The sequence below is a fragment of the Citrus clementina genome, unplaced genomic scaffold (assembly GCF_000493195.1).
Source record: "Citrus clementina cultivar Clemenules unplaced genomic scaffold, Citrus_clementina_v1.0 scaffold_8, whole genome shotgun sequence".
In the NCBI taxonomy this organism is placed as follows: domain Eukaryota; kingdom Viridiplantae; phylum Streptophyta; class Magnoliopsida; order Sapindales; family Rutaceae; genus Citrus; species Citrus x clementina.
This window is the reverse complement of record NW_006262022.1, coordinates 23,189,654-23,204,682: the sequence shown is the minus strand read 5'-3', so window position 1 is coordinate 23,204,682 and position 15,029 is coordinate 23,189,654. Positions and strand designations below refer to the sequence as shown.

At 35.8% G+C, this 15,029-nt stretch overlaps 1 protein-coding gene and 1 non-coding gene across 2 annotated transcripts; one reads left to right on the top strand and one right to left on the bottom strand.

Moving 5' to 3' along the window:
• Positions 1 to 1,482: 1,482 nt before the first annotated feature.
• On the top strand, positions 1,483 to 4,612 carry LOC18034680. Its single transcript, XM_006424724.1, has 3 exons — positions 1,483 to 2,028; positions 2,649 to 2,816; positions 2,912 to 4,612. The coding sequence occupies exons 1-3, from the start codon at positions 1,483 to 1,485 to the stop codon at positions 4,610 to 4,612; spliced, it is 2,415 nt and encodes an 804-aa protein (XP_006424787.1).
• Positions 4,613 to 5,625: 1,013 nt separating this feature from the next.
• Positions 5,626 to 5,707, bottom strand: TRNAS-AGA. The gene has a single exon. It is a non-coding gene; the product is annotated as a tRNA-Ser (tRNA).
• Between the last annotated feature and the right edge of the window lie 9,322 nt (positions 5,708 to 15,029).

Here is a 15,029-nt window from a genome sequence, read left to right as displayed (position 1 = left end):
AAAATTTGAGTCACTTTCCATTTTCAGAGACAGAATTGGAAAGAGAGAAAATATAATGAATTATTTATAAGTTTATACATACACTGTATATACAAGACTTGGCTTCGCAGCCCTGGCTAAAGAGTTAAACTAAACAGTATCCTAAATATTGAAGATAATGATATAGTCTAAGCGCAAGTATTGAAATTAATTTCAGTGACATGGCAGGATCATCTTCTGAATTTAATCTAATGACTTTCGTCAAACAGTCAAATCAAGGTTTAATTTAGGATCAGATTTTACATATTTAAAATTAATGAGGATCATTCTAAGGCAACGGATCCCATTTCTTTGAAGTTAAGATTTACTCATTTTGCTAGCTCTGCGGTAGAGAGTCCACTTGCTAAATAAATAATTTAAAGTTGATTAATATATACCTCAATGTTTCCATGTGCTTGAATGTCTTCCCGCGCAAGAACTCGATAAAATAATGTCATGTATATATGCATCTATTTTGGTGGTCTATTTTAAAAACCACCAAAAGAAACTGGTAGTCAAGATAAATAAATTAAAATACAAAATCATAATATAATCTTAATGTATTAAAATTCGTAAATGCATAAGTTTATACTGTATAAAATATAAATTTGAATTTGAGTTAATTGAACTATTTATGGTAAACTTTGCAATTTTCTTTATCTTAATGCCAAAATAATGACTATATATTCGACTACCACGGTTCTAAATTATACCTAGTTATCGGGGTTTTTGATAGCTTAAAGACATGGTGCAAAATAAACCCCTGTTCATCACACTTGCATTTCTTTATAGTTTGACAAGAGCTTTGAAAATGGTTAAGATGTGATCTTCGAAGAGTTCAAAGACAAAAGGGAAAAAGCTAGCCCTTTGCTACAAATCTTTATATTTTAATTAACTATCACTTATAGGCGGCGACAACAATCCAGTAAGAAATCATAAAGCAGTTAAACAGGCTTATCTTAATGAATAAAGTCATTAATTGGCTAGCAATGAAGCATGAATCCGATCCCCATGCATCTAAATCTAAATCTTAAAATCTGTCTGCCCCTGGTGGGTTGGTGCGACTTTCTTTTGGAAACAAATTGAACATTTTAAATCAAGATAATTGCTGCATAAAGTCATACATTTGGCTCAAAACAAGCTCATAAGCCGTCACCAACTCGACAAGTACTTGCACTCCCATAATTATAATTATAAGTATAATTTCACCCACAAAACAATAATTTCATCATCGCCCACTTCTAACTAGAAACTACGTCACGCTCATTAACCACACATGGGCCCGAATCGTGCTTCCATGTGGCTCCAAATTCTTCTACCGAAATTTCCTCCCTTTGTATATTAGAAAAACCCCCCATATGTGCTCTCACACATATCACCCCATAAATTCTCAAAATATTTTGAGACTCTTGCCATAACACAACCCCAACTACATTTATCATCTCATATCTTCATTTGCCTGCAATGCCATCCAATAATAAATATTCCAATCGAGCAAGAGCCATATGGCTCTCGTGCCTCGCCTCCGGGTACCGGACTGCCCTCGCATGCACGATAGTCGGCTTGATCACCCTTTACGGACCTGCTTCTCTGCTGCAACAAGTAGCGTTCCCAGCATTCTCCTACGTGACAGTAATCCTCATCGTCACAGACGCAACGTTAGGAGACACGTTGCATGGCTGCTGGATGGCGCTCTACGCCACTGTCCAAACCGTGGGGCCGGCCATTTTGAGCCTGAAGCTGATCGGTCCGGCCCGGTTCACTAGTACCACCACCGCTCTTGCAGTGGCCCTTGCTGCTTACGTGGTGGCGCTGCCTGAGGGAACTCACATGAAAGCAAAGCGTATAGCATTGGGACAGATTGTCATAACATATGTTATAGGTTTTGTTAATGGCGAACGCACTGAAGCTGTTATGCATCCTCTGCATGTGGCTGCAAGCACTGCGGTTGGAGTCTTTGCTTGTGTTCTTGCCTTGTTGTTGCCCTATCCAAGGCTTGCTTGTCGCCAGGTACTTAATTACATTCAAACATGCTATGATATCTAGTCATTATCAAGAAGAATTATCTGGCTAATTCCATTTGGTGCATTTATATGGGTATGATAAATGAAACAATTACGTGTCCTAAAATGTGTGGCAGAAATATGATACACACACACATGTACATATACATTGTTTTTGCACCATCTCTTCAATAACAGTTGGAATCATCTTGATTTAGTTTGTGCTCTCTTAAGCTTTTAATTATCTCGGATGTGCATTTAAAAATTGAATAGAGGGCCAATAGAGTTCATGAAAACAAAAATATACATTTTTCTTTAGTTGGTTGCATATGCCTATTTTATTTTATTTTTTTCTCATTTATATCAATTAACCATCAATCATATAATTATATTTTTCTTCTTATTTTTAAGAGAAAAAACCTCAAAATCGTGATTCTTTAAAGTATAGAGATTAGTACTGAGCCCATTATCTTTTGTGATGGGTACAATAGTAATCCAAGAAATTGGAAATCCGTACAGCCAATCCAATTAAATATGGGGCCATTACTCTTTATGTTAGTGATGTAATTAAACCCAATATAGCAATGCTAGTAACCGATTAAATAATAATTTTTACATATATTGCAGGTGAAAAAGAACTGTAAGCTACTTTCTGAAAATTCTTCCGAGAGGCTGAAGCTCTATGTGAAGGCGTTCTGTGCAGAAGACAACACATCAGCGCTTGCATCCATTTCTCAAGCCAAGTTATTGACCATTGGAGGAACCAAATTTATCCAGAACATCAAGCGCTACCAAGTAAGCATGCAATTTTTGCGCTGTATAAGATTTTCCCATGATGTTGATTAGGCTAAAAATAAATTTATTAATTGTCTTTGGCTGCATGTGAACAGGAAAGCATGAAGTGGGAGAGGCTTCCATTGAAATTCTTGAGATCCTATTACATGAACCCAGGAGAGAAATTGCAAGATCTAGAGATACCTTTAAAAGGGATGCAAATGGCTGTAACAAGTGTCACTTCATTTCCTGTACAGATTCTTGATGGAGAGCTAAAAGAATGTGTAAAGAAACTAGATGAGCATATTTCTCTGACCATAAAACAAGCTCAAAGCTGTGATTCATTGACTGTTCCGGAATCAAATGCTGAAGATATAATGAAGTTCCTTCAAACACTTCAAAATATCCCAACAACCACCCAAGAGCTATCCTCTTATTTCTTCTTGTTTTGCATGAAGCTCCTTCAATGGAAATCATCACCGAACCAAAGTACAAATTGTCTAAAAGATGATACTGTTAAGGAATATGAAGGATCAAGCAATGGATTCTCTTTCAAAGAGGTTTGGAGCAATTGGTCCATGAAGGTTAAAAGCAAGAGGCTCGTGCCGGCATTTAAATGCTCACTTTCACTGGGCCTAGCTGTGCTATTTGGGTTGCTTTATAGTAAGCCCAATGGGATTTGGTCAGGACTCCCCGTAGCCATAAGTTTTGCAGCGGCAAGGGAGGCAACATTCAAAGTTGCTAATATTAAAGCACAAGGGACAGTTTTAGGTACCGTGTATGGAGTACTTGGTTGCTTTCTCTTTGAAAGATTCTTGCCCATAAGGTTCCTGTCTCTTATTCCTTGGTTCATTTTCACCGCTTTCTTAAGGCGTAGCCGCATGTATGGCCAAGCTGGAGGAATTTCTGCTGTCATTGGAGCAGTATTGATACTGGGGAGAAAAAATTTTGGCCCCCCAAGTGAATTTGCCATTGCAAGAATTGTTGAAACCTTCATTGGATTATCTTGTTCGATCATGATAGACCTTCTGTTTCAACCCACCAGAGCCTCAACTCTGGCTAAAGTTCAACTCTCGAAAAGCCTCGCCACGTTGCACGATTGCATTGGTTCAATGAGTCTCCAATCAAGCCAAGCCAGCTTGCTTGAGAACCAAAAGAGACTGAAAATGCAAGTCACTGAGCTAGCGAAATTCATTGGTGAAGCAGAGGTGGAACCCAACTTTTGGTTCTTTCCTTTTCATATTGCTTGCTATAGTAAGCTCTTGGGGACTTTGACAAAGATGGTGGATTTGTTGCTTTTTGCTGCTCACTCAGTGGGCTTCCTTGAGCAAGATTCACAAAGAATTGCTACTTCTTGGAAAAATGAAGTTCATGAGCTGGACAGTGACCTTGAACTTCTCAAGGAAAAAGTAGGCCCCTCTATCAAATTCTTTGAAGATGTGACAACGATAAAATCACTAGCGACAATTGAAAAGGAGCTTGAAAAGAACAACATATCTTATGATCTTGAATTGGGAAAATCAAAAAATCCTAATGGGATTTCTGATTTAGATGAAGCTGCGATGGGAAAACTTATATGTTCATATCTACAACATGCAAAAGAACTTGTTGACAAAATCAAGGCTACTGAAGGTGAGAAGGAGCTCAGGAGCCAAGTTGTTTTAAGTTTAAGTGCCCTAGGGTATTGCATACAAGGCCTGATAAGAGAAACTAAACTGATTGAAGAGGGAATCAAGGAACTGGTTCAGTGGGAGAATCCTTCAAGCAACGTAAATTTGCTCGAAATCTCATGTAAAATAAACGCTTTGTACAACTAGATTAAAGTTGTATGAAGATATACAGTAATTAAGTTGATATAAAATTTTATAAATGAATTAAGTATCGTAATTCTAATTATATCATGGCGATCGATGTAACTAGAGAAATGATACTCAGTGATGTTTGTTTTTTAGTACGAAATTTGAATTTAACTTTTTTTTTTCCTGATATTTATTTATTTTGAATTGTTTGTTTTCTTAATTTATCACTTATTAGACAATTTTACCTGAATATAAAAAGTAAACAAAATTTATTTTTGTTTGAAGGTTGAAATTTAAGTGAAAATTTTTAATTTCAAATCTCAAAAATATGCTTAACAATACATATATTTCCTATATTATATAAACTTAATATTTTTGCATTAAACTTGAAGTTAATTTTTTCAATTGCTTTAAATTTTTATTCACATAGTAACATTAATTAAAACAAATCAGATCATATTCACTGTGACGCATCAAAATTAAAACAATAGTGTTGACTTTACGATGTAAGTTGATGTCATAATTACAATTATGACATATTTTATTACAAAATTAAATTAAGACACAATAATAGTATTATTTTTTTAATGCTATCAAACTATTAACTTGTTAAATTTCTAAATTGTCAAGGACAACAAATATTTGCCTACTTAAAATGATATTTATCTCAAACTATTAGTTTTTAATTTTTTTTCTATTCAAATGTTGAAAAAAAAAACATTGTTATTAGACATTTTTTTTCCGAAACCTACCCAAACTATAACTATATCTTAAATCTACTCAAATTGCAGACCTAAAAAACAAACACAACCATAATTAAAATATCTAGTGTTAAAGTTCCTCATTATTAATCCTAAAATGCTATTAGCATATTACTTGTAGCGTGTGAGTGTATATATGCATACACACACATTGAGCAATTCATTATTACTAGCTAGCTAGACATGGGGTTTCGATAATAATGTCTTCTTTATTTATTTTTGAAAACAGATTATTATTCATACAATTCAAAAAAAAAAAAATAGAAGAATCGTGAGCGGCAGGATTCGAACCTGCGCGGGCAAAGCCCACATGATTTCTAGTCATGCCCGATAACCACTCCGGCACGCCCACTTGATGAATCTTATATTCAAAATTTTATCAAGTTGGATTACACATTGATTTGGCAGATCACTTGGAAAAGAAATTAAAATTGAGTAATCGATTAGGGGTGGGCAAATACAGGTTTGGGTCAGATTCAGATCAACCAGATCGGATTTCAGATTGATCGGGTTGAACACAAATTCATCCAAATACAACCCGAACTTATAACCCGATCTGATCCGATGTATATTTAGATCGGATCGGATCGGATCGTGTCAATAAATCAAGTTAAATTCGGTTCGGATTTATAAAAAAAAAAATTATTAACATTTAACAATATATAGTTACAAATTAACAATTTCACATGTAATATATAATTTATTACTGTTAAATGGCGAATAATCTGGTATAGTACTATTATACCAACAGAGCTTCAAAAGAGGAAAGGGAAACTCGGGTTGCAGCCTTGCAATTACCGGGTTGAATAGATCTTGGATTGGATCAGGTGATGGTGGAGGATTGGCAGCGTGGAGCAGCAGATTTGGTAGCAGCAGATCTGATAGCAACAGATCTGGTAGCAGCAGATCCATTTGCGGTCCTCGCGGAGCAATTAGCGTCGGCAGTGACTGCGGGTAAAATCGATCCAGCTACCCCTTGCTTTTTCGATATGTGTGCGTGGTTGTGTGCATGAAATCGTGAAGAGTGTTCTTAAGATGAGATTGAGAAGTTGAGGAAGGGAGGAAAGATGTGGTTATGGCTGTTAGAGTGAACCGAAGATGATTTTTTTTTTCCCGTTTTGATGCAAATGATGAATGCTCTTGGCTTTGGCTAAAATGTGATTTTGTCTTTAGCTTTGAGTGTTCTTCGTGTGCATGTACTCTTTAGTCTTTGGGTTTAGGTTTTGTTTTTTTACCTTTAATTTCTTTTTTTTTCTTTGGCAACCCGATCAGTTTTTTGGATCGGATCGGGTTTCATCTGATCCGATCATGATCCGATCAAGTTAGCAAGAATACATCTGATCGAGTTATATCAACAACTCGATCCGATCCGAACCTGATATTTTTCGAATCGGTTCGGATTGGATCAGATATTTTGCCTACCCCTATAATTGAGTCAGAATCGGCTCGAACATCAATTATTGCATTTGGTGTACAAATTTTGATCAGCTCCATGCGCTGGCGGACCCGGGCACTTAAATTAGAAGGGATTTAGTTAAAAAAAATTTAATTTAATTTAAGTTTTTTTTTAAATGTTCACACGAATACATTTTAACTCTTATAAACTCAAATTTCACTACTTTATTTTAAATTTTAAATAATAATAGTAATAATCTATTTATTTTAAATACATGAAAGTATCATTTTTCTAAGTAGTTTTCACAAAATATTTTTTAAAACATAGCGTGGCTATTGAGATTTGAATCAGGACTTTAAAATCATCCAATAACACTCTTACCATTAAAACATAAGTCTTTTGTTACATGAAAAATGTGTTCAAACTTTTTTTATTTAATTCTTTTAGAAATTTGGAGTACATTTAAAAAAAAAATTAATAGCCTATGAGGGTCTCCTTAATTGTGTCTGCCCATGGCTCCATAGTTTGTTAAACTTGTTTGACGGTAGCAAACAATTTATATCACGTGTTAGTCAAGTTAATTGAATAATATATCTTGTATTAAAATTGAAAAGGATCTTCTTGTTAGCAAGCAAATCATCTTGATAAGTACTAGAGTTAATGAAGAGGATTTTTATATCATCGCCTTGTAACAATTTTTCATTTTTAACAATTAAAATTCGATATAAAATAATATATATATATATATATATATATATGAAAACGAGAGAAGGAACAAAGACAATTAACATCAATGAAGTAATAATTTTTTTTAATCAAGAATGACATGAGATTAATAAAAATAAAAATAACCACCAAACAAATAAGTCAAAACGATTAATAAAATATTTATTTAATTTCTTTGAAGGTGGCGGTTTCGAGTTTACCTAGTGGTTATGAGAATATTTTCTTTGATTTTTCTTCATTAGCATTGGCAAATTGTCTATATCACATTAGAGATAAGTAAACCGACGGTATATGATCATAATTAAGCCTTCTTCACTTAATTTTAATTTTTCAAACAAAAAAATTTCAAAATTTTCCCCAAATATCATGCAGATTTGAAGCTAGACATGCACCAACTTTAATTAGCCCACGTTTAGTTAGATCAAATACGGAAGAGGAAAATTGTTAATAATGGTAGAAAACAAGAAAACAATCCGTTTCAGTAAGGTCAACAAACACATGTTTTGTTTCCTTAATAGTAGAATTATTATAACACAAATTTTAGATTCAAGATCACGTGTAAATATTAAGATCGTCTTTTCTGAAGACTGTAAAACGGTATAAGATAGATCCTCTTGTGCCTAAAAACATATCTAGCAGACATATTAATCAACATAGAAGTAAATATTATTTAATGACTAATTAGAAATGTAATAATATATGGATTCTCGTGAATTTTAATTCAAGAGAATACATATATATATTGGATTCTTAGCTCATTGAAAAACTAGGGTATTTACTATTTTGAGCCCAAAGATATCGTGAATGAAGAGCTGCAAATCCATGGACACAAAAGTTTTTCAAAACTAGCTTAGACCAAATCAAAAAATTGAAAATACAAATTGGAGTAATTTAATTTTGATAAGTTGGCTCCTTTTTGAACTAAGATATAATATAATAACGTAGTAAGCTCCACAATATATATAACCTAAATCAAGCTAAAAATTGTTAAAAAATAAAAATAGCACATGAAAAGTACACTTGAAATTTGAAAGCGACCCCAAAATCTGCTTGTTCCATGTGCGTTTTACAGATTCCTCTTCGAATTTCTCAATCCATCCCTTTATAAAAACCCTCAAGTCACAGCAAAGAATCACAGTACATATGACATGTCACAATTATTTAGATCTTTATTTCTTAGTCTCTAATTCTACCAGCTCACTGGCAATATACAGCTAGTCCTTTATTCAACATTTTATAATTAATGGCAGCCATAAACGAAGACAAAACCAATCAAGCCCGAGCCATGTGGCTCACGTGCCTTGCCTCCGCATACCGGATGTTAAGGAAGCTCATGCTGCAGCCAAAGGAGCAGCTCAGTCAGCACGTGTGAGTCAAAGCCAAAATCAGCAGAGTCTGTTAAGTAGCTTTGCCAGCTCAGCAAGTTTGTTGTAGCATGCTTTTCATTCTGTTTTGTAGTTAAGCTTGCTTAATTAGTTTTAGTTATCTTTAGCTTAGCTGAGTATATAAACTGATGTTAATTCCATTTGATTGTAATTTCGAGAATAGAATAAGATAAAGCTTCAGAGTATTTTTCTTTCATTTTCTAAGTTCCCAAACACATTTTACAGTTGCAAATTTAACTTTCAAACATGGTATCAGAGCCAAACAGAGCAAGCTCTAGTAATCAACAAATGAATTCCAGAAACGTAACATCAGCAAATATAAGTCAGATTAATTTCTCATTTAACACTCCGATCAAGTTAGATAGATCCAATTATCTGCTCTGGCGGTCACAAGTTCTGGCATCGATCAGAGGAAATCGATTGGAAGGCTTCATAGATGGAACCAAACCAGCACCAGAGGAAAAATTATTACTCGCTAGAGCTGATGGATCTGCTCAAGAAATTGATAATCCAGAATATCAAAATTGGAGATCACATGACCAAACCTTGCTTGGATGGCTGTTATCTGCAATTAATGAAGGTAATCTTAGTCTTGTTGTTAATTGTGTAAGCTCGTTTGATGCATGGAGAACCTTAGAGAAGAAATTTGGAGTTCAATCTGAGGCTAGAGTACTACAACTTAGATATGAATTAAATACAATAAAGAAGGAGGCATTAAGCATTGAAGATTACTGCATCAAGATGAAATCTATAGCTGATAAGCTTTCTAGTGCTGGCAGTCCTATAACAGAGAAAGATCTGATGTTAACAATATTAAATGGATTAGGATCAGGCTATCGTGATATAGCAACTTTCATAACTGGTTCTAAGATGGAGTTTGATGATGCTTATGCATTGTTGTTAACACATGAAACCAGACTTGAACAAGACCAGGATGATAAGAATATGTTTAATGCAAACTATGCCTATGCTAATACATGTTATCCTAGAGCTTTCTATGGTCAAGCCAGAGGTAATTTCAGAAGAGGTGGATATGTTGGTGGTGGTTTTGGTAATATTGGTAGTAGATCTCATGGATTTGGAAGAGGAAATTTTGGTCCACAAAGAATGTTTAATGGAAGCTTTAGGAGTGGAAATGGTAGAGGACAGTTTTCTGGTCAAAATAATGTTCATAATTTTTCTTCTCAATCACCAAGAAACATGACTCCATTCACTAGAAATGGATTTGCTGGAATTAATGGATCAGCAGGATCTACTGGAACCATAGAAGAAACTACTTGCCAGATCTGTTTTAAAGTTGGTCATACAGCTGATATTTGTTGGCACAGATTTATAGAAGACTATACTCCTACTCCTAGAAATTTCAGTAAGGGAAAAGGACCGAGATCTGCATACTTTGCTAATTTTGATGGCTTCAACTCATATCCTAGCTATGAAGAATATGAGGGTTTCAACTATATGCCACAAAATTTCCATCCTACTTCTGGAACTTATCTTTGTCCTGGAGTTGATGCTTACAATCCTGGAGCTTATATGGCAAATCTGGAAGGAGTTGCTGATGATGGCTGGTATTTGGATAGTGGAGCTACTCACCACTTAACAAATAATATGGAGAACCTGCAGCTCAGAGAGGAATATAAAGGTAATGATCAGCTCATCATTGGTGATGGTAAAGGATTATCTATCTCTCATGTTGGACATGCTTTTCTGTCATTTAGAGCTTCAAATTCTTATTCTGCTCATCCTGTTATAGCACTTAAAGATATGTTGTTTGTTCCTTCAATCACTAAGAATTTGTTAAGCATTTCTAAACTCACCACTGATAATTCTCTCACTGTTGAATTCTGTGGAAATTTCTGTTTTGTAAAGGACATGAAGGGACAAGTTCTTCTGCAGGGCCTTGCTGAGAAAGGTCTCTACAAGCTGCTATTAAAACCTAAGCCTCTGTCACCTGCATCTCATCTATCTCAATCTCAGATAAATAAGCCAGTTTCTATGCTGTCAGTCTCAAATGTGTCTTCTGTTCATCAAAATTGTAGTGCTTTTACTACAACTTGTAATAACTCTTTTTCAAATGCTTGTAACCAGAAACCTGATGATCTGACCTTATTGCATAGAAGGTTTGGTCATCCAAACTCAACAATATTGATGCATTTGCTTAAATCTTGTAAGCAATTTAAAGTCTTTTCAAAAGCCTTTTCATCTTCTCATTACTCTATCTGTGATGCTTGTCAATTAGGAAAGACTCACAAACAACATTTTCCCACCACTGAAACTAAGAGTACACATGTGCTGGAACTGATATACACTGATATTTGGGGGCCTTCACCTACTGTTTCTAGGAATGGATATAAGTATTATATCTGTTTTGTGGATGACTATAGTAGATACACTTGGGTTTATCCTCTCAAGCTTAAGTCAGATGCTCTTGCAGTCTTTAAACTCTTTAAAATCCAAGTCGAAAACCAGTTCAACACAACAGTCAAGATGTTGCAATCTGACTGGGGGGGAGAATATAGAGTGTTCACTGATTTCTTAAATCAAAGTGGGATTATATTTAGACATTCATGTCCATATACTCATCATCAAAATGGTTTGGTTGAGAGGAAGCATAGACATATAGTGGAATTGGGATTGACATTATTAGCTCAAGCTAATCTGCCCTTTAAATTTTGGTGGGATGCTATACACACTGCAGTTTATCACATAAACAGATTACCTACCCCTGTGCTAAAGCTTGTGTCACCTTATGAAAAATTATTCAACCATAAACCAGATTACAGCTTCTTAAGATGTTTTGGTTGCATTTGTTATCCATATTTGAGAGACTTCAACAAGCACAAGTTTGATTTTCATACCAGAAAATGCATCTTTATTGGATACAGCCCATCTCATAAAGGTTACAAATGCTTGACAAATTCAGGAAAGGTTCATATACTTAGACATGTAAATTTTGATGAAAACATTTTTCCTTATTCAACCAGCAACATCTTTTCTCCTTCTGAGAACACTTCCTCATCTGAAATTCCAGTGTCATCCTTTACTCAGCAGCAAATTTTTCATTTAACAACACTTTCTACCCCTGATAGCAGTCTTGAAGACAATTTCTCAGCAGGCTCAGCAAGAAATGAACAGGTATCTTCATCATCTTTACATACAAATATTCTGCATCATGAGATACCTAATCATTCCTTGACAGAATTTTCATCACCCCACTTATCTTCTCAAAACTTAGATTCAATTCAGCCACAATTTGAACCACAAACTATCATTCAACAATCATCATCTCAGCATATTCCTGATACCTTAAACACAAGCCTGAATCAGAAACCCTCTCACCAAATGATCACCAGATCCAAATCTGGTATCTTCAGACCAAAACTTTATACAGCAGCCTTAATTAATAAAGAACCTGATACAGTTCAAGAAGCTCTTAGTGATCAGAACTGGCATCAAGCCATGAGAGATGAGTATGAGGCATTGATCAGGAATAAGACTTGGTTATTAGTTCCATCTTCAGCTGAACACAAAGTTGTAGGTAATAAGTGGGTGTTTAGAATCAAACAAAACAGTGATGGAAGTATAGCTAAGTATAAAGCTCGGTTAGTTGCAAAAGGTTTTCAACAAACAGCAGGTGTAGACTACTTTGAAACATTTAGTCCTGTTGTGAAGACTTCCACAGTGAGAATTATTCTGAGCTTAGCTGCAATGCATAAATGGACAATTAGACAAGTGGATGTAAACAATGCATTCTTAAATGGAGAGTTGACTGAGGATGTTTACATGTATCAACCTGAGGGGTTTGTTGATCTGCAGAAGCCTAACCATGTGTGCAAATTAAAGAAGGCTTTATATGGTTTAAAACAAGCTCCAAGAGCTTGGTATGATAAGCTGAGAGATAGTCTGGTTACCAAATGGGGTTTCAGAAAATCAAGAGCTGATACATCATTGTTCTGTAAAGGAAAGCAGGGCTCCATAATATTTGTTTTGATATATGTTGATGATATACTGATCACAGGTCCTAATAGTTCAGAATTGGAGCAATTTATCTTGGAATTCAGTAGAGTGTTTGCTCTGAAGGACTTGGGGAAACTATCATATTTCCTTGGCATTGAAGTTTCTTATGTTGCAGAGGATATTTATCTGTCTCAAAGGAAATATATCAAGGATTTGTTGAGTAAAGCTGATATGTTAGAATGCAAAGGATGTGATACTCCAATGGTGACAGGAGTAAAGCTCCAGAAGGAAGCAAAGAGTCATTTGGGCCAATATGTTGAAGATCCCACTGGTTACAGAAGCCTTGTTGGAGGATTGCAGTATTTAGTTTTAACAAGACCAGAGATAGCTTATGCAGTCCACAAGCTAAGTCAATATGTGTCAGCTCCTACACTTCAACATGTCGTTGCCTGCAAAAGAGTTCTTAGGTATCTAAAGGAGACTGCAGATTATGGTTTAAAGTTTTCAGCAGAAGGAGAAATGAAGCTCTCAGGGTACACTGATGCAGATTGGGCCTGTGACATAGATGATAGGAAATCAACAGGTGCTTATTGCATTTATTTGGGAAACAACTTAATATCTTGGTCATCCAAGAAACAATCAGTGGTTGCTAGGTCCAGTGCAGAGAGTGAATACAGAGCCCTTGCAGCTGCAAGTGCAGAACTCTCATGGATTCAGTCATTATTTGATGAACTTGGTATTGAATGTATATCTCTTCCCACGATTTGGTGTGACAATGTCAGTGCCATAGAACTAGCTAAGAATCCTGTCTACCATTCAAGAACAAAACATATTGAATTAGACATGCACTTCATTAGAGATAAAGTCCTAGCTAAAGAACTGGAAATCAGGTATATTCCCAGTGAAGAACAGATTGCAGACATCCTAACTAAGCCTCTCACTTTTCTCCACTTCAATTATTTTCGAGCCAAACTCAATGTGCTAACATGCCCCTTGAGTTTGAGGGGGGATGTTAAGGAAGCTCATGCTGCAGCCAAAGGAGCAGCTCAGTCAGCACGTGTGAGTCAAAGCCAAAATCAGCAGAGTCTGTTAAGTAGCTTTGCCAGCTCAGCAAGTTTGTTGTAGCATGCTTTTCATTCTGTTTTGTAGTTAAGCTTGCTTAATTAGTTTTAGTTATCTTTAGCTTAGCTGAGTATATAAACTGATGTTAATTCCATTTGATTGTAATTTCGAGAATAGAATAAGATAAAGCTTCAGAGTATTTTTCTTTCATTTTCTAAGTTCCCAAACACATTTTACAGTTGCAAATTTAACTTTCAAACAGACGGCATGCACCATAGTTGGCTCGATCACCTTTTACGGACCGTCCTCTCTCCGGGGCCAAGTAACGTTCCCAGCATTTTCCTACGTGACTGTAATTCTCATTGTAACAGATGCAACGCTCGGTGACACGTTGCATGGCTGCTGGCTGGCGCTATACGCGACTGTTCAGAGCATTGGACCGGCTCTTTTGACCATGTGGTTGATAGGACCGGCCCGGCTCACGACTGGCACCACGGCTCTTGCTGTGGCTATTGCTGCATTCTTTGTGGCATTGCCCGAGGGAACTCACTTGGTGGCAAAGCGTATAGCGTTGGGGCAGATTGTTTTAACGTACGTTATGGGTTTTGTTAATGGCGAGCATAGCGGCGCTGTTATGCTTCCTGTGCGTGTTGCTGCTAGCACGGCCATTGGAGTCTTGGCTTGTGTTCTTGCCTTGTTTCTGCCCTATCCGAGGCTTGCTTGTTATGAGGTAATTAATCACGTGGCATGATCCTCTCCTCATTAGAGCTGTCCAAAGCATTTAAGAAGTATAATTCTTATTGGATTATTAAAAAATTTTATATTGCAGGTGAAATGGAACTACAAGCAACTTGCTGATAATGCTTCGGAGAGACTGAGGCTATATGTGAAGGCATTATGTGCTGAAGACAAATCAACAGCACTTGCATCCATTTCTCTAGCTAAGTCGTTGACTAAATCAGGGACTAAACATATCCAAAACATCAAACGCTACCAAGTAAGCAGTTTTCAATTACATAAGATTAAAATTTAATAGTGCTTCTCATCGGGCGTGGATTTTGGAATTTTATAAAAAAAAAAAAAGCAAATTTTCTAATGTATACTAATAGGCAGCTATAAAATCGATAATTTATTGGATTTGGTTTTTT

Excerpts from the sequence above, each read along its gene's own strand:
- LOC18034680 (XM_006424724.1), top strand. The coding sequence starts at position 1,483 with ATGCCATCCAATAATAAATATTCCAATCGAGCAAGAGCCATATGGCTC. Across the intron at positions 2,029-2,648 it reads CAAGGCTTGCTTGTCGCCAG|GTGAAAAAGAACTGTAAGCT; the intron begins GTACTTAATTAC and ends CATATATTGCAG. Across the intron at positions 2,817-2,911 it reads AGAACATCAAGCGCTACCAA|GAAAGCATGAAGTGGGAGAG; the intron begins GTAAGCATGCAA and ends GCATGTGAACAG.